The sequence below is a fragment of the Penicillium psychrofluorescens genome (assembly GCF_964197705.1).
Source record: "Penicillium psychrofluorescens genome assembly, chromosome: 2".
NCBI classification, from domain to species: Eukaryota; Fungi; Ascomycota; class Eurotiomycetes; order Eurotiales; family Aspergillaceae; genus Penicillium; species Penicillium psychrofluorescens.
Window position 1 is genome coordinate 2,419,830 of NC_133440.1, and position 21,561 is coordinate 2,441,390.

At 54.2% G+C, this 21,561-nt stretch overlaps 7 protein-coding genes across 7 annotated transcripts; 3 read left to right on the plus strand and 4 right to left on the minus strand.

Moving 5' to 3' along the window:
- Positions 1-1,209: 1,209 nt before the first annotated feature.
- Positions 1,210-2,077, minus strand: PFLUO_LOCUS3111 (uncharacterized protein; the record flags this gene model as incomplete). Its single annotated transcript, XM_073780323.1, has 2 exons — positions 1,210-1,323; positions 1,376-2,077. The coding sequence occupies 2 exons, from the start codon at positions 2,075-2,077 to the stop codon at positions 1,210-1,212; spliced, it is 816 nt and encodes a 271-aa protein (XP_073637189.1).
- A 2,154-nt stretch (positions 2,078-4,231) lies between these two features.
- PFLUO_LOCUS3112 (mitochondrial splicing system protein) lies at positions 4,232-6,093 on the minus strand (the record flags this gene model as incomplete). Its single annotated transcript, XM_073780324.1, has 2 exons — positions 4,232-5,749; positions 5,818-6,093. 2 exons carry the CDS (start codon positions 6,091-6,093, stop codon positions 4,232-4,234), a joined length of 1,794 nt encoding a protein of 597 aa, XP_073637190.1.
- A 712-nt stretch (positions 6,094-6,805) lies between these two features.
- Positions 6,806-12,216, minus strand: PFLUO_LOCUS3113 (uncharacterized protein; the record flags this gene model as incomplete). Its single annotated transcript, XM_073780325.1, has 3 exons — positions 6,806-7,552; positions 7,604-11,033; positions 11,087-12,216. 3 exons carry the CDS (start codon positions 12,214-12,216, stop codon positions 6,806-6,808), a joined length of 5,307 nt encoding a protein of 1,768 aa, XP_073637191.1.
- Positions 12,217-12,790: 574 nt separating this feature from the next.
- On the plus strand, positions 12,791-13,309 carry PFLUO_LOCUS3114 (uncharacterized protein; the record flags this gene model as incomplete). The annotated part of the gene is made up of 2 exons (XM_073780326.1): positions 12,791-12,817; positions 12,893-13,309. The coding sequence occupies 2 exons, from the start codon at positions 12,791-12,793 to the stop codon at positions 13,307-13,309; spliced, it is 444 nt and encodes a 147-aa protein (XP_073637192.1).
- A 297-nt stretch (positions 13,310-13,606) lies between these two features.
- On the minus strand, positions 13,607-15,041 carry PFLUO_LOCUS3115 (formate dehydrogenase (NAD+); the record flags this gene model as incomplete). The annotated part of the gene is made up of 4 exons (XM_073780327.1): positions 13,607-13,947; positions 14,006-14,550; positions 14,605-14,780; positions 14,832-15,041. The coding sequence occupies 4 exons, from the start codon at positions 15,039-15,041 to the stop codon at positions 13,607-13,609; spliced, it is 1,272 nt and encodes a 423-aa protein (XP_073637193.1).
- A 1,753-nt stretch (positions 15,042-16,794) lies between these two features.
- PFLUO_LOCUS3116 (uncharacterized protein) lies at positions 16,795-17,932 on the plus strand (the record flags this gene model as incomplete). The annotated part of the gene is made up of 2 exons (XM_073780328.1): positions 16,795-17,187; positions 17,246-17,932. The coding sequence occupies 2 exons, from the start codon at positions 16,795-16,797 to the stop codon at positions 17,930-17,932; spliced, it is 1,080 nt and encodes a 359-aa protein (XP_073637194.1).
- Positions 17,933-18,129: 197 nt separating this feature from the next.
- Positions 18,130-21,105, plus strand: PFLUO_LOCUS3117 (uncharacterized protein; the record flags this gene model as incomplete). Its single annotated transcript, XM_073780329.1, has 2 exons — positions 18,130-18,636; positions 18,700-21,105. 2 exons carry the CDS (start codon positions 18,130-18,132, stop codon positions 21,103-21,105), a joined length of 2,913 nt encoding a protein of 970 aa, XP_073637195.1.
- Positions 21,106-21,561: the final 456 nt, after the last annotated feature.

Here is a 21,561-nt window from a genome sequence, read left to right on the forward strand (position 1 = left end):
CTGAGGAGAGAAAATCCCCTCCTCCAGCTCAGATTTCTCGTGAAATCCCTCATTTTGGAGATCCTCAAGAACTTCCCGGTAATTTGGAACAGGGGCCACCAAGTAGTCGATCTGCGACGCCAGAAGGCATGCGTCGATATGCCCCAGAAGCCACCATGCCCCCGGGTACTGGCGTTCGTGATTTGAGGCTGCCGGATCAGCCAGATTTGCCTCCCCATCTAACGGCACTGCTGCGAGAATCTCAACACAGATCATCCCTGCCACAACTTGAACAACAAGCAGCAGAAAAACCTAAGCAGCATCAAAACACGCCTCATAATATTCCTGGGACATCGGCAACAATTATTCCTCGGCCTATACCTGTTCGATGGCCATCACCACCCACGCAGGCTTCTCCGGATGGGTATAGGGCCGGACTTTCTATTCCTACTGTTCCTTCTCCCGTCTCAGTATTGGAGCAACAGGATGATGCAGCATACATTCCCCGAACGATACCATCCACACAGAATTTAATTCTTCCCCGGTCTCAGTCTGGGTCAGTGTCTTCTCCGAAAAAAGCCAGCCATGACGAGAGCCCTGATTATGGATCTGATTCGGAGTCTTTTTCTTCGGTCTATACTGCATCCGAGGGCCAGGCTGAGCCAGACACCGATGTGAATGTGAGGTCTGGTATTCATGAACTTCGCGAAGGTGTCCATGAGCTGGCTATTCACACTTTGTAAATATTGTATTATGGATGTCCTATAGTGTCTCCGTTGATTAGTTGTAAATAGTCCCTATCTGTAGAGTGTCTATACAAGCCCTCTAGTCATTCACGTCTATCCACACTTTGAATAGTTTGATACATATTGAGTTCCCAAATGCGAAATTGTAGCCTGGTTTACCAAAAATCCTGATCAGTCAAAGTATTGCTTGCAGTGGTGGTCATGGTGATGTTATCAACAATAGACAGTCGACTAGGATCGAGGGTCCTTGGTGAGAGGAGTCTAGAGAGTGGGGTACAGAGCTTATATTCGGCAAGATGGTTTACCTAGGCCTATCGATCGTGTTCATAACCAGAAAGACAGGAAATTACCCAGATTCGATACCAATGGCCCGGGGAGCTACATGGTAACTGTATGTACAAAAGGAAGAGATTTCGCTTTTAAGCCCCTCCCCCGATCGTATAACCTCAGGCTGGGATTGTTGGTTAGGGCTAGATCTCACGCCTCACCACGGCTGGATACCATTCACGTTGATGGCTTTCCCCTCGTCAGCGTCACGCTTTCCTTGCACAACATCTTTCACGAAGTTTCCCCCAGCCGAGGGCTCGATAGCGCCGATCTAGATATTCATCAGTCAGCCCTGGCCCTTTACAGTTGCGCTGGATGCTCACCTTCTTCAGCGTTTCCGGGCCAATACCGGCCAACCCAGTCGCGAGGAAGCCGGGTGAAACAGCAAAGACTTTGACACCGTCGTTTTTGAGGATACGATACCACTGTCGCATCATCATGTTGAGGCCCGTCTTGGAGCTGCGATACGCATCCGTTGGATTCATCTTGCTGGGTTTGGGCCATCCAGCATCCGGCGAAGTGTTGAGCGCAGCATACTGTGCATCCATCCGTTCTGTGTCGACAAGGGGAGATGTGCCACTCGTGATGAACAGCAGCCGCGGCTGGGCTGCTTTGAGCAACAGCGGGAGAAAGAGCGAGGTGGTAACCTGGGCGCCGGTGACGTTGGTATCCCAAGATTTGTTCCAGCCTTCCCGGAGAGTGAGCTCGCCGGCTTGAATTGCACCGTCAAAATTGGCGCCAGCGTTGTTGATGAGTACATCGAGCTTGCCGTAGGTCTTTGTCACATACTCAACAGCGGCTTCAATTGAGGCATCGCTCGCGACATCAATTTGAACCACGCTGAGTGTGCTGCGAGTCTGAGGGATCTCTTTTTGGATCTTGGCGATGGCTTCTTCGCCCTTCTCACGAGCGCGACTACCAATGATGATGTTGTAGGGGATCGACTCCTTGCAGAGCGCTCTGACCATCTCCAGGCCGAGTCCAGCGTTGCCGCCAGTGATGAGGATTGTTTCCGCGGTCTCCATTGTTAAGATTGTGGTTGCTCGGAATTGTGAAGAATAAGAAAATCGCGTAGTAGCCTACTGGTGTAGTCAGTATTGAAATGCAGACCGATCGAGCCTGCTTTATATGTCTCGAGCCCGAAGATAAATCCAGCGAAGCAACGGACATAGTTGGGTGCGTCGAAATGCATACCGGAACGGGTTTAGCGTTCCCGATTAGAGTGTCGTCTGGAGTCACAACCGCGCAGGACAATGGGAGGGATCTCTTCAGATCTCAAGTTCGGCCCACACGATCCTGGAAATATGATCCATCCACTGACGCGACACAGGGATGTCATGCTCGGGCGCCACTGGTTGCCGAAGAAATATCTCACCAAACTGGATGACTAGAAAGGTTAGCCCAACAGTCGTGGAAACTGGTGGGATGACACAATCGACTGCCGCATTAGGGCATCGGTATCTGACGCGGAGAAGCGGGGAGGCGGGGTCCATGATGAGAGTCTCTTTACTTGATCTCGGGCGGAGATCGATTGGCAAATCGGGATCACTAGTCTCACGTCTCGTAATTGTAGGAAACCCTAGTTGGCTTTGGGAAGATGGGGCGCTTGCGATCCTCGAGGAGGCTTGGAGGAACGGTTGTAAATGCGATGTACTTGCAAAAGACTGTTCTATCTAGTTCACATTCGATCCGGTTTTTAATAGAAACCGCGGTTGAACCAATCGTCGGCGCTACATCAGCCAAGGCTCCGAAAAAAGGCATCTCCGTCTCTTCTTCCTCCATGGCGAAGGTTGTGTGCTGAAGTTGAAGAGGCTGACTAGCGACCGTCGGTGGAAGTACAGGCGACCACTGTGACTGTGATGTTTGACGTCATTGTCAGTCAGTCAGTCAGTCAGTCAGCCTCGCCGGCAGTCGCACAGAGAACGAAATGTCAGCCAGGTCTACTGCAGGGGCCCAACGTTCGATTCTTATTTTTATTTTTAGCAAGCGTTCTCTGTTGATTGGTGGTCTGCGTCACTTCCGCCTGTCTGTGTGACATGAACTCCAATGTGGAAGGTAACTTTGGATTTCTAATGTAATCGCGGAGTTCGTGGATGGTCAGCCCTACGAGGGGATCATCCGGTCTAAGAATAGAATCTGACGCGCTGAAGAAATACACTCTATTCTTCCTTCGTGACAAACCAAAATGGGGCCACAACAAAAACAATAATAGACCACCGTGTCCAAAGAGAAATTTGAGACCGATCGGGCCAATGCTATGGTGTCTCAATCTCTAACGAAACGGGGCAGCTAATAATAGATAGCTGAAAGAGGACGGAAGAGGTCCAAGAATGAATTATTCACAAAAGACTTTAACCAGAATGCTAATCAAGAAAAGAAGGAAAGAGAAAGGAACAAAGAATCAAAATCGAAATCAGAATAAGAACAAAGTCGGGGTCTTGTTTAGGAAGGTATCTAAGTATGGAAACACACACCGTCTGCCCTGACTCAGACCTGCCGATACACGTCTCGGGCACGGTCTGGGCAGGAACAATTTGGGCGCTTCCAGTACATTCCAAGCGAGATGGCGTTTCTAGAAGAGACATGGAAGCTGAAAACTATCGGGAGGACGGGCGAATGACCCTGGGTGAGTGGGTGCCTGGGGATGATTCATCGGGGACACCGGGCAGGGTGCCCAGGTGCAAGGCAGACATGCCCCAGGAGTTTATAAATATGATCGGAGAGCTTCTTCTTTTTTTTCACGAGTTATCAAATTATATCACACCACAGATACAAATACAAGCTCTCGAGAGTTGTCAACCTCTATCGTACATTTCACTACACCAACCCCCAGATCCACCTTCCACCCCCTTTCGTCATAATGGGCAGAGGAGGATATAACACGCCGTCCAACTCGGCAGTGCATGCGCTGCACCTATTAGCCAATGGCAACTAGCCATCTAGGCAAGACCGCTATGCGCGGGAGAATCGACAATCGGGCTTCAGCTCACAGAACCAACATCGTTCCAACGGCAACGAAGCAGTCCTAGGCGACAGGCCATGCAAAATCCCGTTCAGTCATTGCAACCGCAAGAGACTGAGACTCTCCAGGACCAAGTCTCGATCATTTGCCAACACAGAACCTGAAATCCAGCCAGTCAGTCCCACAATCTCGGATCCCAGAATGACGATCCGAAAACTTACTTCTCAAAGACAACACCCAGCACATCTTCAACATCACCGCTCTCGCCCTTGCCAGTGATTTTGGCCAGCATATCCGCCGCAAAGCGCAGATGTTCCGCCGCGGTCACGATATCCACTTCGGACTCCAGGGCGTCGATGCCACGGTCCTCGCGCGCAGGATGAGCAGGAGAAGCTTGAGACAGGAAATCATTGAGATGGTCGAGACATCTTTGTAGATTAGAGCTTTGGCGATGTGTCACGCCTAGTGAATCTTCCCAATAAGAGGTGTTATAATGACCGCTTTCGTCGCCTTCGGGTGAAGCAATTTGTTCAAAGGTCGAGATTAGGCCGCGGAGGAATTTTTGCAGATTTCCCGGGTCTGATTCTGGTAACGACGATGCGCCCTGCCGTGCTTCTTCACAAGAGATCGCGAAAACCCGATCCTGCGGGACTGCTGGGAAGACTTCGTGGATCTCGTTGGCTATCCTCTCTGGTAGCACACCGGTTCGCTGGGCAGCAGGGAGCCTGTCGCATTTGTTGACGGCCACAACAAGACACTTCCCAGCATCCAGGCAGGCTTTCGCTGCGTCGAGAACCTCCGGTTCAACAAAAAGACGGGCACCACTTGAACCCTTTTCCACAGATACCACCATAATGACAACATCCGACTCCAAAGCTCTCGCCCTCGCCCTGCGAATACCCTCTTTCTCCACAGCCCCAATCACAACACCTCCCCCGAGCCCAAGAGTATCAGCCCGGATACCGGCCATATCCCCAAGCTTACAGTACCACCCGCCCAGATCAACACCCACATCCACAATATCTCTCGTAGTCCCCTCCTCTGTCGAAACAATCGCAGCCTCCTTCCCCACAACCAGATTCAGCAACGAACTCTTCCCCGCATTAGGCGCACCCAACAGCGCAACTTTGATCCCATTGCGCAGCAACTCCCCCTTCGAGGCATTGCGTATATGGAACTCAATCTGCGTCTGCAACGCGCGCACCTGACCCGCAACCGATCCAACCAGTTCCTCGGTCGACTCGTCAAAGTGTTGGTCCTCGCTGAAATCAATTAACGCTTCCAGCTCTCCCCTCGCATACAACAGCTGCTGACGCCAGGACTCGTATCGATTCAGCAATGCGTCGCTAGATCCCCGCACTGCAAGTCGGCGCTGCTGTTCCGTCTCGGCGGATAGTGTATCCCCCAATGCTTCGATCTGGGGTAGACCGAGGCGGTCGTTCATGAATGCGCGGCGGGTGAACTCGCCTGGTTCTGCGTACCGAACAACGGTATCGGGGGTGTTTGTTCGCGCGATGGCACCCAGTACGGCTTTGGCGATGGCCGGGCCGCCGTGAATATGAAACTCGAGTACATCTTCACCAGTCACGGTCTTTGGCGCGGAGAAGTAGAGGACTAGCGCACCGGCATCGAGGACGCTGTTCGCAGACGGTGTCTGGTGAGGATCGTAGAGGGTGCGGAGGGCTGCGCGCCGCGGTTTCGGGAGTGGTGCTTGGGGACATACTGCATTGTATATCTGTTTTTGTTTTAAAAATGATCGTGAGTAAAATACATTTCAAGTTTGATGCCAATAGATTCTCATACAGATGCACAGGAAGGTCCGGAGACGCGCACGACTGCAATGGCTGCTCTGCCGGGAGCGGTGGATAGAGCGTAGATTGTAGAGTCCCCATCTAGGATGAAGCGAGCAGGTTTGGTCGAAGAGAAGCTTCGCCAGTGCCCTTTCGTCGGTGAAATTGGGACGGCGAGAATCGCGACATCGTGTCGGACATGGCGGAGGCTGTTATGTTGCAGGGATCGGTTCCATGATAGGAGGAATGGAGCTGCCCGGCGAGCGGCTCGAGGACAGAATGCTCGCATGCGCAGAACTAGGCGACAGAGACGAGAAGGCAGCAGTGCAAGTTCGATGTTGTCGCTGCCCGTCGATAAGGTGAGACGTCACGTGAAATGATATCAGCCCCTACAAATCAAGAGATGTATGTGTATGTGGATATGTATGTACACTGTCGAATTTTCTCCTAGAAGATCCAGCAATCCAGTACAAACAGCAGAGAATCTCCATAACAACCGCTCTAAAACAAGTAACCAGCTTCAACAATGCATTCAGTTCATGTGATTCGATGGCGCCCATCCGATCACGGCGACATGTTCATGCCCGGTAAAGCGTGAAAGTGCAGCAAAAGTCCGGTAGAAAGTTATGTACAAGGAGAGAGACGGAGAGGTAGTAGTAGTGGGACAGAGAAATGACAGGTCCCCAAGAACCATGACGTTATGGGTATGCAAAGGGATGAGGGATGCCCCCGACAGAGACAAGAATTGCACAGAAGAAAAGACAAAAAAGGAAGATGTTATGATGACAGACACACCATGCTTGCCAACCCAAGGCTCATCAAAACGACAAAACAGAAAATGTTTCAAGGAGCACGACAGGAAGAGGATGACTGGGGGCAGTAAAGGTGAAAAGGGTATTATACAGTCGAGGGCAGAAGAAAAGAAAAACAAAGATTCAGAGACGACATGAGAATCTATCAAGCATTAGATTAGAAAATGAGCAAGCAACGTCTCGTTTCAATCAATCCGACAATTCAATCGGCTGGGTTGCAGAGGAACCTTTGGCGTTATCATGCTGTTCGGACACGACAATCGAGGGCGGCTGTTGTGAAGCTGACTCGTCCTCATGCGGCGGAGAAGGTAGCGGCTGGTCATCCGCACTGGGGGACTCGGGCTCTGGCACAGACGGAAGCCCCGAGCCGTCGGCACTATCTTTGCTCCCGCTTGTTGCACCATTACGTCTTCTCGCGCGGCGATTTCGGCGTTCCTCGTCGGCACTTTCTCTGCGTCTTCTCTGGCGCTCACCGCTCGCATCGGAGTTGCTTCTCAACCCCATGAGCATACTGGCAGCACGGTCGGCAACGTCCTCGCCCTCGGAGACTTCCTTGCTGTCGTCCTCACCCTCTTCGAGGATCGGGGGACTCAGAAGACCATTCTCGGCAAGGCTTGTCTCGCCGTTGGCATCCTCGCCCTCGTTGCCTTCTCCCTCATCGCCATCGGGAGCCTGCTGGCCAGAGGCAACTCGGACCTGGTACCGTTCCTTCAGTCGAGCACGACGACGACGATCTCGTTGGTCCTTGGCCTGAGGAGCCGCAGCACGCAACTTCTCCAGGAGGGAGTCCATTGCACCACTGGAGGCAGCGGAGGTGGGCGATTCCGAGGGAGTGGTAACGTTGTTCGCCAGGGTAACGTTGACCCGCTTGCGCGCCAGAGACGCTTCGGTGCGTTTCCTGGAATCCTCCAGGGTGGTGTTCTTCTCTCGTGATTTCTGAAAATATTGTTAGCAGCGTCAATAGCGTGAGTAGCAGGAAAAACTAACCTTCCACTCCATGAGGAACGACGCCAACTTTGCAAAGAAGTCGCGGCGAGAGTTCTCGTCCGAGTTATCTTCGCCATAGAAGACCATGATATCGTCATATGACTTGATCATCTCATCCAAGTATAGCTGTAATTGCTCGGCCTTGCGTCTCGCGTCCTTCATGGATCGCTGAACCACGTTGCTGACACGGTCCTGGGGATGGAACTTCTTGGGGTCACTCAGGTTGCCCGCATCCAAGCTAGACTGCACGTTCTTGATGTTGTTGATATACTTGGTGGCGTCCTGACGCAGCAGATCGACGCTGACCTTTTGCAGGCTGACCACACCGGCGATCTCATCGACGAAACCTTCCCATTCGGGGTACTGGTTGCGAACGATACGTTCGACGAGGTCGGCAAAGGTCGTTTCGTTCTTGTCATCCTTGATCATGCCAAGACGAGCGAGCGACCCCAACTTGAAGCCCTGGGCCTGTTTGTTGGCGTCGTTCATGAAGTTTCCAATATCCAAAATCAGGCCAAGAACATTCATCAACGAAACCGAATCCCGCAGCGACTCGCTGACCTTCACGATATACTGCAGCTTCTCAGAGAGCTGCTCGTACTCGGGTTCGAACGAGCGTGTCAACGCCAGAGCCCTCATTCTGGCCTTCCAATAATGGTTCAACTCGTAGGCAGTGTAGAGGTAAATTTGGTCCTCGCGAGTCAACTCGGTGGGATCCTGTTCGCGCTCAGAACTGGCCGCACCAGGACCGGTCCAGTCCATGCTGTATGCCGCCATCAACTTAACCACGTTCTCGGGGATCGTGCACAGCTCGTCTCTCTGCAAGAAATCCATGACAACCATGTTATCCAGAATCTCGCGGTCACAGTGAATAATCATCCGCACCACATCTTCCGCAGGATATTGGGAGAACTTGGCCAGGGCGATCTGGAAATTCTTCGAGAGGTCGTTGGAGATGATTTGCTTCTTGTCCTTGCGCTGCTTCGCTGCTGTACTATTCCCAAAGATCTTGGTTTCCTTCGCCATGAACAGACGCTCGACCTCATCCAAGACACCCTTCTTGGCCAGGTCGGTGTATTTCTCTTCCTTCTCCTCCTGTGTCGGTGCATGCGTTGCCCAGACCGTCACCTGAGGAGTATCGACCTTGTCCCAATGCAAAGCCTTAAGCTTCTTCTTAGGACGAATAGAGGGCATAACGGTCGTTGATGGTGCAGCAGAGTTGCCATCCAAATAGGCTGGTCTCCAGCCCGCGCCCAAGGGAGCGCTTGGGGGAGGCGGAGGCGGCGGAGCCATGCCGGGTGCTGACGATGGGGGTGGAGGAGGCGGAGGGGGAGCGAGTCCCTTCGCAGCTCCCGGTGGGGCGGGTCCCTGCGCGGCTCCAGGAGGGGGAGGTGGCGGCGGTGGTGGTGGTGCAGAAACACCCTTCGCTGCTCCGGGGGGCGGAGGAGGCGGTGGTGGCATAGCGGATACTCCCTTGGCCGCGCCTGGGGGAGGAGGCGGCGGCGGCGGAGGGGGCATGGCGGCCAAAGCGGCCTTCTCCTTCTCTGGCGATGAAACTGGTTCGTCTGCAGCAAGAGCGGCCTCTTCAGCCGAAAGGGTAGTAGGAGGTTCAGCCATAAAGACATCGCCTTCGGTATCATCGGCAGCATATTTAGGCAACTTGGAAGCAAGCTCACCCAGCAGACCAGTCGCCTGGGCAGTGTTCATGCGCTGCGGGCGTGATAGCTCCACTATGCGAGGTTTTTCGTACTCAAGTTCGTCACTCTCATCCACGGTTGTCATCGAGTCGCCGCTCTCAGGCGTGTGAGCCATCTCTGGCACATGGCTTCTCTTCCGATAAACAGAGCCAAGGGCGCCGGGATCCAGTCTGCGACGGGTCTGTTCCTCGAAGTCGTCGCTGGAATCGTCTTCTCCGTCCATCTTCTCACGCAGCTCGCGCAACCGATCAGATGGTCCATGCTGGCCCCAGACTTTGCCCTCAAGCTTGAATTGAGTCTTGGTTCGTTCAAGCTGCCGCTCCAGACGTTCCATAAGCCGCTCTCGGTCCATGACGCCAGGCATCTTGGAAGGATCCTCTTCTGCGAGTTTGTCGGAGGTGCCGCTGGCAGCCTTCTTGGCGTTAGACGCAGCAATATCCTGGGCGTCGCGCAGCATGAGATACAACTCTCGAGTCTCCAATTCGTTGCGCTGCAGCTCCTGAGCACGCAGCCTTTGCACCTCCGCGACCTCGGCTTTGAACGACTCGTTCTGCCGCCCTTGGAGCTCAATGATGCCAGCCTGTTCGTCGATCTGCTTCTGAAGTTTCTTGACAAGACCCTCAGCACCAAGCTCGACCTGTGCTTTCATTTCATCACGCTCAGCAATAGCAGCTTCGGCGATCTGACGAGCCTCGAGAGACTCATCATACACCTGCCTGGCCTCTGCGTCGGTGTGAAGCCGGTCCAAGAGGCTTTGAACCGTAAAATTCAAGCCTTGCCGAAGGTCCATATCGGGAAGCCGCCGGTCCATAGCAACGTAGCTCAGCATGGCGTCCACCAGCTGGAACATACGAAGACCTTCCTCGCCTGCATTCTCCCGGATGAGAAGCATGTGCTGCATGGAAGACAGGAAGTAGTCGTGTGCACGACTACCTTGAATCTTGGTGGCAATGGCATCGGTGATTTGGAGCGGATCGCTCATATCTTTCACCTCGCCTTCGACACTGTCCTTCGTGCTGCTGCCCTCCCGCTGGAGGAGATCTTCGTAGTCGATCGCCTCATTCTCCCGGAACCGTTCGATCTGCTTGTCGATGACCTCGTATTGGAACCCCTCCATCTTCGTCAAGAGACGCTTGACGCCACATGAAATGAACTGGGCGCGAATGTGGCACCGCAGTTGCAGGTCGGTCTCCGCTCCATCGACCAGCATGTTGATGAGGATCATAGTCGAGACCGCGTACTCCATCAGCAGATTCTCCATGCCAATACCTCCGCTGCGGTACTCTTCACTGGCGCCAACAAGGCTCCCCATCTTGCCACGGCCATCAATTGTCACCTCGACAATGCGCATCCAGGCGTCGAACCGGCCAGTTTCGTTGTGGTCGTGCTTGACCTTGTCCATGGCCTGAAGGACTTTCAGGTGTCCTTGTCCCTCGGCCCAGTGACAGAGGAAGGTCAAGACCTCGCTAACGAGTTTCCTGGTATTTAAACGAGGCGATCCCAGCGAGGTAACGAGAGCCACGAGAACACCTTGGTGCTCCAGAGCATCATCCGCGCCATACTTGTTGTTCATCAGGCCTTTCAAACATTTCGCAATATCATACTCTCGGTCCAGATCTCGATCACCAGTCGGGGCAGCAGGAACGGGGCCGGAAGCTTTTCTTCGGTTGATTTTCAGAAGGACATTTGTCAAAGCAATCTGACCCTGCGCTTCCACAAAAGCTTTCACCCAGCTAAAATTGACGTGTTAGCGTTGCACAAGAAGAAATAAAAAAGCAGTCCTTACCTAATTGGCTGTGTCCGTAGGCTGACACTCAAACTAGCGAGCTGCTTCGATGTAATGGTATCGTCCATGACCTTCTTGACATACCACTCAGGGCTGCCTTCTTCGTCGGCACGTTCCAACAACCCGGACATCCCTTCCTGGTACTGAGTCTGACGCGCAGTCTGACGTCTCTTCTGCTCTCCTTGCAGCTCCGTCAACCGGTCCTGATGGACCAAAGTCCATTTCTTGGAGGCCGGGTAGGCAAGCATCTGTCTCTTGGCTTGTTCGGGAAGATTCTGCCAGCCTCGTTTCTGCATTAAATCCAAAAACAGTTGATCAACCACGCGGTCATCCCTCGGTCGAGTCAGAAAATGGTCTGGCGGCGGCGGATAATTTGACGGGGCCGGCGCATTGGACAAGCGGCCGGCACTTCCACTCTGGAAGATAGTATTGCGATCCCCCGAATGCGAAGTCGTGAGAGTGCGAGCCGAGCCGTCAGAAGACCAATAATTCGAGCCCCGCGTGTTAGATGAATGGGAGGAATAGATGCTGGCCTGGTCGAGAGATGTGCGAGAATTCGAGGAAGAATCCATTGAACCGGCATTCGCTGCTGAACTCCCCGGCCTCCCCCACTGTTGATATCGCGCTCCACGGTCACCAGATGTGCTGCTGCTCATGGTCATGTTGGACGAGTGTGGGGGCGGCCGCGGGCCAGAGGGGTGTGAGCTGTAACCATTCGGCGCGGATGAAGCGGCCCATGTCTGGTATTGATTGCCAGCGTGGTTCTGCGCTGGGTCATGACGCGACGATGAATCTGGGCGGGACATGCTGTCGATGGTTATCGGGGTCTTGGTATCGGAGGGAAGGCTTTCAAAGGGGATGGAGGTAATGACACCCGGCGCCGGCGCGAAGCTGCCGGGGTCCATATCGTGGTTCAGGTCGACGGACTGAATCGACCCTCGTTTGGAGTAGCGAGATGAGCGAGAGCCCGCCGCACTACTGGCCGCGGGCGGCGCCAGACTGTCGTGCGATCCGGCGTATCCATCGTGGCGGTCGTCACCCGGCCGATCCTTGTACAGTTTCCTCCCGAAAAACGACTTTCCGGCTGACGTTTGCCTTGATTTATCGGAGCCAGGTGTACTGGTTGGCATCTTGACGGGCGTCACTGAGCAGAGGCAAGGCGCAACATGAGCGTTGGGCCTAGCACTCCGAGAGTGACGTTAAAACAAAATCGGATCGCAGGTTCTGGAAGATGAGGACATTCAAAAGAGGGCCGGTTTGTTTCGTCCCTTTTGTGTGGGTGGTTAGTTGGAACTATCCCCGGTTGAATACAGCGGGAGGCCGTGCTGATAGGGAGGGGACAATAACAAGGCCCGGCGCACCGCACTCACCAGACAAAGACAGGAGATATTCAAGGAAGAAGAGCAAGAGAAGGAAAGTCCCTGCAAGAGCCCAGTGGCGGTGAGTGGCCAAGGTAGACAGAGAGATCGATAGTCAGGCCAAATCCCCGGGGTCAACTATTCACAAACATTATGCTTGCTTAGGGGGGTTTCTGTCTCGGGCCGGAGAAACTATCTTGCACGTGACCCGTCACAATGCAGTCACGTGGTCAGCCCCTTCCCATCCATGTATCTTATCGGCGCCAGTTAACTCTGGGTATTAAGACTCCCCTGACCCAAGTAAACAGTCCACTAAAACGGCCAGTGGGCTGGCTCATCCCGCACCATGGGGTCCTCAATGAGCTTCGCAAAGGTACATACTCCCCATTACACTTCCACCAGCAGGATGTACTCAGGAAGAAGAAGCACTGACACCACCACCACGCAGACAATCCTCATTCCCGCCGTGATCGCCCTAACGGTGTACCTCCTCTTCTCCTTCGTGATCATCCCTTACTTCTGGCGCTACCATCAACGCTACTCACAATACCTGCCCCTCCACTCCATCTCCGCGCACACGCTCTCCCTCCGCGACCGCATCGCCGACTCCGTAATGCGCTTCTTCTTACCCGCATCGTGGCGGAACGGCGCACACATGGCTGATGACAACGAAAATATCAGCATCGACGACGAGGAGGGGGAGATCATGGTCGGGATGAATACGAATTCGGCACGGAGGGAGGCTCTCGAGCGGAGGCGCAGTACGGCGGCCGAGGCGGAGGGGCGGCTAAGTCGTGATCTTGAGGAGGGCTTTATGGACGATAGTGATGACGAGGTGGATTCGCGGTCAAATGGGCGGCGGTGATGATTGTTCTTCTGTCAGTCATATAGCTCATGGGTCGGCGTTTTTCTGATTCCTTGTTTATAGCATGCGTTGCATCTTTCCTACAACTCTACTATCCAAAATTGGTCGGGATCGACTTTTTTTTCTACTGAGAACACCGATCGGAACAAGATATCATGGCATTGGTATCGTTAATGATGCTACAATTTTCCCAGTATATTCCCCTGCTTGGGAAGTCGAACCAAAAGTGAATATTAACATCCATCATCAAAACTCAGAACAAATAATTGCAGCATGCACCAGTGGAAGTTGAATTTTTTACTTGCGCTGGCCGTACGCCTTGGTGACATAGTCACCCTTGTGGACGATCAGGTCCTCCGGGCGGTAGTCCTCACGGCCAGAGAAGTAGCTGTCGAGGATGGCCTTGGTGCCGTTGGCATAGCGCACCTGGGCGTCGAGCGAGGTGCCGGACATGTGCGGCACCATGGCGTTGCCGCCGCCCCATGGGTGCTGGGCGTAGCGGAGCGGGTGGTCCTTGGGTGCGGGCTGGGGGAACCAGACATCACCGCCGTAACCGCGGAGGTGGCCGGACTTGACGGCCTCGGCGACGTCCTCCTTGACCACGATGGCGCCGCGGGCGGTGTTGACGAGCCAGGAGCCTGGGCATGTTAGTTCGGGCGTGGTTTTCCTCGGAAGATCAAGGGACTCGGGACTCACCAGGCTTCATCTTGGAAATCAGGTCCTTGTTGAACAGACCGCGGGTCTTCTCATGCAGAGGGCAGTTGATGGTAACGACATCACACTGCGCGAGCATCTCCTCGAGGTTCTCAACGCGACGGCAGCCAATCTCTTTCTCGACCTCAGCGGAGAGAGGTTGGTAGTCGTAGTAGAGCAGCTCCTTGCAGTCGAAGGGCTTCAGACGACGCAGCACACGCTCACCGATGCGGCCGACGGCAACGGTGCCGACGACTTTGCCCTCGAGGTCGAACTCGTTCTTGGCCGCAGCGGCGACGTCCCAGTCACCACGGCGGATCTGCTCGTGTGCGGGCACAAAGTTGCGCACCAGGACGAGGATGGTCATGACAACGTGCTCGGCGACGGACACGACGTTGGAGCCCGTGACCTCGGCGACGGTGACGCCGCCGTTGGTCTTGTTGGCGGCGTTCAGATCGACGTGGTCCGAGCCAATACCGGCCGTGATTGCCAGCTTCAGGTTCTTGGCCTTGGCCAGACGCTCGGCGGTCAGGTAGCCGGGGTGGAAGCTGGGAGATGGTCAGTGAAGTGTCGTTGGAGGGGGTTTGCGGGGGTTAACGAACGGAGTCGTGATGATCACCTCGGCATCGACCAGCTCCTTGTCGAAAGTCGAGTTCTCGCCCTCCTTGTCGGAGGTGGTGACCAGGGTGTGGCCGGCATCCTCGAGCCACTTGCGGATTCCGAGCTCATTCTCGGTGGTGCCCAGCAGCATGGGCTGGTCCTTGGCGTGCTCGCCACCCTATAGACCATTAGTATTGAATGGATCAACTTTACAAATGGCAATACTTACATCGTAGAGAACCAGGAGAACTTTACCCTGAAGATTGGCAGACGTGGTTAGCAGACGAGCGTTGGCAAAAGCGTTGGTTGGCCAAAGATGAGGCCTGCACGCGGTGGAGGCCCGCACCCAAGGGGTGCAGGCAGCAGGCTTTGACAGGCCAGAAACAAATTGGGAAGCAGGCCGTCGCAGAGAGCGGGCCAGAGAGGGGGGAAATACCATTTTGAAGAAGGTGAGAAGTGTAGTGTAGATAGGAAGTTAAACTGGGGCGAAGGAACGGTTAGTTCTCAAGTCATGAGGTCTGCGGGGAAAGCAAGGGTGGGAAAGTTACACACCTTGATTGAAATGTACGTGTTACTTGCCAACCACTCACCTCGGGGAAGGACACGACTATTATATAGCCCCCGCTGTGCGACATCGCCGTCTCCCCTCAAGATCCCACAAATGAGCTTGGACCACCGCGGCTGTCCACTCGGGCCCGTCTCCGCATGAGGGGATGCACTAGTGAGCGCGCCAGAGCCGATGGGCATTGGCGGGTTGGAGCCAAACCTTGTCACTTGCAGAATCTCAGAGTCTGGTCCGAGTGTGTTGATCTCACTATCTAGTCCAAGCTTCGTATTCTTGCTCTCACGGATCACTGACCTCTTTGCTGACGGCGCGGAGGACGGATACATACATATGACCAACCGATCTGATTTCAGTCTATCAGAATTCCATCGCGTCGTATATACACAGCACACAACACTCCCTGTACACCATCATAACACAACCGCCCATAATTCTCAACCGGCCCGACCGGAAAAAAAAAAAAAAGAAAAGAAGCACCTAATACGGTCTCCGCACGAGGGGGGGGGGGGTGCTGACGTAATGAGGGGAATCTTGAGATCATAAGTTATCTGGATGGAGGCCAACAAACATTGAACCAACCGGCCCAGCAACCCGGCTGATCCTAACCATGGAATTCTGGCCTCGAAAACAAGCATGATGAACATGAAACATCATTGACATCCATTGCCGAGTCATTCCCGTTCTTGATCCGACATTCCTCTATCTCCTCAGACCCTCATCCGTACTCCCCTCTCAGACCCGCTCCCGTGAGGAGAGCGCGGGTCGGACTAAGAACGAATGATTCTGTGTGCCGTTCGTTCCCGCAGGGGACCCGTTGTCCCGATCAAGAAAAGCTGGGAATTTTCTACCTGGTCCGGTGTAGGAAACCTGCCTAACTGCCGACGCTGTACCTCCTCTGCAGGACCACCATGATATATTTCTTCGCTGCACTCGATTATCTTTGAATGCCAGACACTGCCCTTCTGCTGGAACATGCTGTCCCTGTCGCGTCGGGAATGCAATTGGGAGTCATGGACTAATTGATGATTATTCTGCGGAAAGAATGTCCAGCTCGGTCCTCTCATTCGCACTCCAGCTCCCCCCTCTGAACGTGTTCATCGTCGTCGTTAGCGGCCGATCCATCGAACCCAGTTACGCATAGGTCGATCAACGGAGTATTTTCATATGAGCTTCGGTGTAAATTGTTGTGAGCGACCGGGACCTCAGGTGAGGAATGGGGAGCAGACATCGGGGAGAACAAGGATCGCGGATGTATATGTTGAGTCCTGCCTCGATACATATTTGACTGGACACCCAGCAGATACCAGTACTCCGGAATACTATTCTCAGGAAACCCTGCGCCACAGGTATTCTAGTAAACACCCGTCTATCTGGTGAACATGACCTCTTTAGTGCCATTACACGTTCTCTTTTTCTATTCTGTTGTTCTCTGCTAAATCGTGTCCCTTCTACCAATCAGTATGGTCTCATCGGTTATCTCCGCTCCGAGTTCTCGGCCTCGGACACAAGGGACAGCAGTCAATTTCCTCCTTCTCACCATCCGTTTAGCCTTTCATTCTCTGCACATTTTATACCTAGATCTTCTTTTTTATTACAATCTACACTCTTTTCCCTCCCGAATCCCTCAATGAGACTCCGCCCAACCCCCTTCGCACCATCCACGCGCGCCTGGAGCGGCGCGCCCGACATCCGTCCCCGGCACCGTTTCCTCTCCACCACGCCATGCCACTCCAGCCGTCTGCGCGCGCGACTAGACATCCCTCCACCCTTCCCCGTGACCAAGACCTGCCCCGAACCCACCTGCGACTGTCCCGCCACCCCGTCCATGCCCGAGGGGCTCCCGATCGACTATGATCATCCTTTGAACGGCACGATGGCTGCCTATGCGCAGCAGCTGCTAGTTTGTACGGGACAACGGGACTGGACGAGTCGCATTGAGAGTGACGGTCACAATACCAACTGGGGCGATCTGGTGCGCGAATTGAAGCGGCTGCTCGGCCGCGGGGGTCCGTATCTCGACGTAGGTTTCCTTCCTGGCATGTCCCCGTTGAGCCATTACTGATTCTTCGGATGGACAGCCCTTCAATAATGTTCTGGTTTCCAATTCCTGTATCGCGCCCGCCGCTTCAACTTCTTCTACTTCTACGGCATCTGCATTCCTCTTCCCCGCGTTCAAATACATCCCCTCGATCCCCGTGAACACCACACCCGATCAATCTCCAGACCTGACGACCTTTGTGCGCGCATTCCTTCTCCCCGCACACCTCCACGACATGCACTCCTCTCTCCCCTCAACCAAGCGCGCCGAAATGACCCGCTCCCCCGAGTTGGCCTCGCAGTTCCCGGACATCGTGGACATCAATTACTCGCCCACCATCCTCATCTGCGGACACGGAGGCCGCGACAAGCGCTGCGGCGTGATGGGACCTGTTCTAGAGACGGAGTTTCAGCGCGTGCTGCAAGCGCGAGGGTTTACATCGGCTGATAATACCGGGACGATTGTGGATGATCCGCGCCATGCGCATCTGGGACTGATTAGCCACATTGGCGGGCACAAGTATGCGGGCAATGTCATTGTGTATATTCCGCCGAAGATGAGGATGGGTGAGGAGGAGCACCCGCTGGCCGGGAAGGGGATCTGGTATGGCCGGGTTGAGCCTAAGCATGTGCAGGGCGTGGTGGATGAGACGGTGCTCGGGGGTAGGGTGGTCGCGGACCATTTCCGGGGTGGAATTGGAAAGAACGGAGAGATTTTGCGGTTATAAATGGGGTAATAGTTTCGCTAGAGTGTAGAATAACAGAGCAATAGAACCAACTACAAGGAGTTTGTATAGTTAGTTGATCCAACTACGCTAGTCCAATCGGAGCCGCTGAGACTCCCCGGAATTTTGTTTGCAACTCCGACAAAACACCAACCACCACCACACCCATGTCTCGCTGACACTGTGACCGAGCAGCGACCATGCTGACCCTTTCACGCATCCGATTGCCCTCACTGGCCCCCAGCCGACGGTGCGCGACACGCCCGGTGTCCCTCCGGCGGGCCTTCCCTAACGTCCCTCACACCGCAATCCGCCTCGCGACAACCTACCCCAAACTCGACTTGCCAGCGCTGGACAAGAAATGGCAAGCCAGATGGGATGCGGAGCAGCAGCAGAATCGGGCAGCGCAGGAGAACAATCCATCCTCTCCCAAACCGCAGTCTTACATCCTGTCCATGTTCCCTTATCCCTCCGGCACGCTGCACATGGGCCACCTCCGCGTCTACACTATCTCGGATGTCATATCTCGGTTCTACAAAATGCGCGGACACGTGGTCCTCCATCCCATGGGCTGGGATGCGTTTGGACTGCCAGCGGAAAACGCGGCCATCGAGCGAGGCGTTGATCCGGCGGAATGGACGGAGCAGAATATTGCGAAGATGAAGGCGCAGCTGCGGAGTATTTCTGCTTCATTTGATTGGGACCGGGTATGTTGATGTCAATCAATTCGGATTGTACTGGCTGATGTTTACTTTTTATTGGGTGCATAGGAATTGGCAACCTGCGCGCCGGAATTCTATGAGCACACGCAACGGATCTTCCTCATGCTGTACCAAAAGGGACTGGCGTACCAGGCGGAGGCGCTGGTCAACTATGATCCTGTGGACAAGACGGTGTTGGCGAATGAGCAGGTGGATGCGAATGGGTTCTCGTGGCGGTCTGGTGCGAAGGTCGAGAAATTGAACTTGAAGCAGTGGTTCTTTCGCATTACCGACTTCAAAGAGATGCTCTTGAGGGACCTTGATTCGTTGACTGGTGGATGGCCAGAACATGTGTTGTCAATGCAGCGGAATTGGCTGGGCAAATCGGATGGTGCCAAAGTTCAGTTTCCTGTTCTTGCAGGGGATGAGGAAGTCAATGTGGATGTCTTCACCACGCGGCCGGACACTTTGCATGGGGTTGAATATCTGGCTCTGTCGTTAACGCATCCCATTGTCTTAAAGGCGGCTGAGAAGGATGGTGAGCTGCGCAAGTTTCTGGAGGAGGCGTCATCGCTCCCACCGGACTCGAAGGCTGGCTACCGCTTGATCGATATGAAGGCCTCGCATCCATTGCAAAAGATCGACACCGACAGCCTTCATTTGGCGCGCCCGCTTCCCCTCTTCGTGGCACCCTACGTGCTCGGCGACTACGGAGGAGGCGCTGTGATGGGTGTCCCGGGTCACGACACGCGAGACCTGATGTTCTTCAAGGAGAATGTGAACCCCGAGTCGATCTCTGTTGTCATCGAGTCGGAGCCATCAGAAGCGAAAGACACGACTGTGCCCGCTCAAGACGCGAAGGCTTTTACTCATGAGGGATTCCTCACGTCCCGCTGCGGGAAGTATCAAGGCATGCGCTCGAAAGACGCCGCGGAGCAGATCGTCACCGATCTCAAGCAAGTCGGACAGGCTGATTTTGTTGAGAGCTGGCGATTACGGGACTGGCTGATCAGTCGTCAGCGATACTGGGGTACCCCTATCCCCATCATTCACTGTGGTGATTGTGGTGCCGTGCCGGTGCCGGCGGAAAACCTTCCCGTGAAGCTCCCGAAGATTCAAGGAGATTGGCTGAAGGGAAAGACAGGCAACCCGCTTGAGTCATCTGAAGAGTGGCTTCATACCAACTGTCCAAGCTGCGGAGGGCCCGCGCGGCGTGATACAGACACCATGGATACCTTTGTGGACTCCTCTTGGTATTACCTGCGCTTCTTGGATGCTGCAAACAAGGAAACCCCCTTTTCACCCTCTGTGGCGGGCCCGGTGGATGTCTATATTGGGGGCGTCGAACATGCGATTCTGCATTTGCTCTACGCCCGATTCATCTACAAGTTTCTGTCCCAGTCTGAGCTTTTCCCGGCACCCAGCGAGACACCAGCAGAGCCGTTCAAGATGCTGCTCTCCCAGGGAATGGTCCACGGCAAAACTTTCTCCGAGCCCTCGACTGGCCGATTCCTGCTTCCGTCTGAAGTGGACCTTACCAACCCGGACAAGCCTTTGATCAGCGGCACTCAAGTGTCGCCCAACATCTCATTTGAGAAGATGTCAAAGAGCAAACACAACGGGGTGGATCCCACCGTGTGCGCGTTGAAATATGGCGCCGATGCCACTCGCGCGCAGATCTTGTTTTCGGCCCCGGTCAGTGAAGTCCTCGAGTGGGATGAAACGAAGATTGTTGGTGTCGAGCGCTGGTTCGGTCGACTTTCGAAACTTGTCTACGATGCGGGTAGTGTAGTGAGCGAATCAGGGGGGTTATCTCTAGAAAACATCGGGTCGACCGCGCATGCAGCCCTTCTCCCATCGTCCCTACAGGATCTGAGCGACGCAGATGCCGATGCCATCTTGGCCACTCACAACACCATCTCATCCGTGACAGCCTGTATCGAAAAGAATCCCTACGGGCTCAACACGGTCATTTCGGACTTGACCAAGCTAACAAACACTCTCATCTCCTCGCCTCCTTCGTCGCCCGCTATCTTCTACCTATCCGTCTCATCCCTCCTACGCCTCCTAGCCCCAATAGCACCCGCTCTCTCCTCTGAATGCTGGGAGGTCCTGCACCTGAACGAATCCCAGATAAACCCAGTGCCATCAATCCACTCATCCACCTGGCCCACTCCACTCCTCACCTTTGAACAAGTGGACATTCTCTCCTCTCGCGGCGGCCAGACCGTCGCCATCCAGATAAACGGCAAGCTGCGCTGCGCAGTGACCATTCCACGAATGCAATCCCCAACGCCTTCTCCCAAGACCAAGGCTAAAAATTCCCCGCCCTCGCAGGAGGAACAGGACTGGATTGTGAAACAGGTCCTGGAAACCGAGGACGGACAGTTATGGCTTCGTGAGAAGAATGATTGGGAGAAGCGCCGACGGGTGATCGTTGTCCAGGGCGGCAAGTTGGTTAACGTGGTGTTCTAATAAGAAACTCCTCTCATGTATAAAGCTTTTCTGTTTATTTACTAGCGATATAGAGACGTGTATATTAGAGTTGAATATCTTCACTGACATATCTCTTATCTTTTTCCCCGTGGGAATGATTGTAGTCCCCGGTGGGACACAGCGGGACCCCAGGCGTTCCGGACCGGTGGGACCCGGGGATGATCAACATCGACTAAATCCGCGGTCAAACTGACTAAGGGAATCGTAAGCAGTGTATAATGCAGATGGTGCTGCGAGATGTTGTAGACGGGCTAAAAGGCGTCGGATGGCCATTGTACCGAGGGAATAGACACCTAGCTGAACGTGAAGCTTCTTCAATCTCAGTGCTCTCGCAATGGATACCAACACCAACACCACGACCAGAGGTACTTGCCGAGACTGCTCTGGCCACACAGTCGAGCCCGGAGTGGTTCATACCGAGTTCTTGATTGTCGG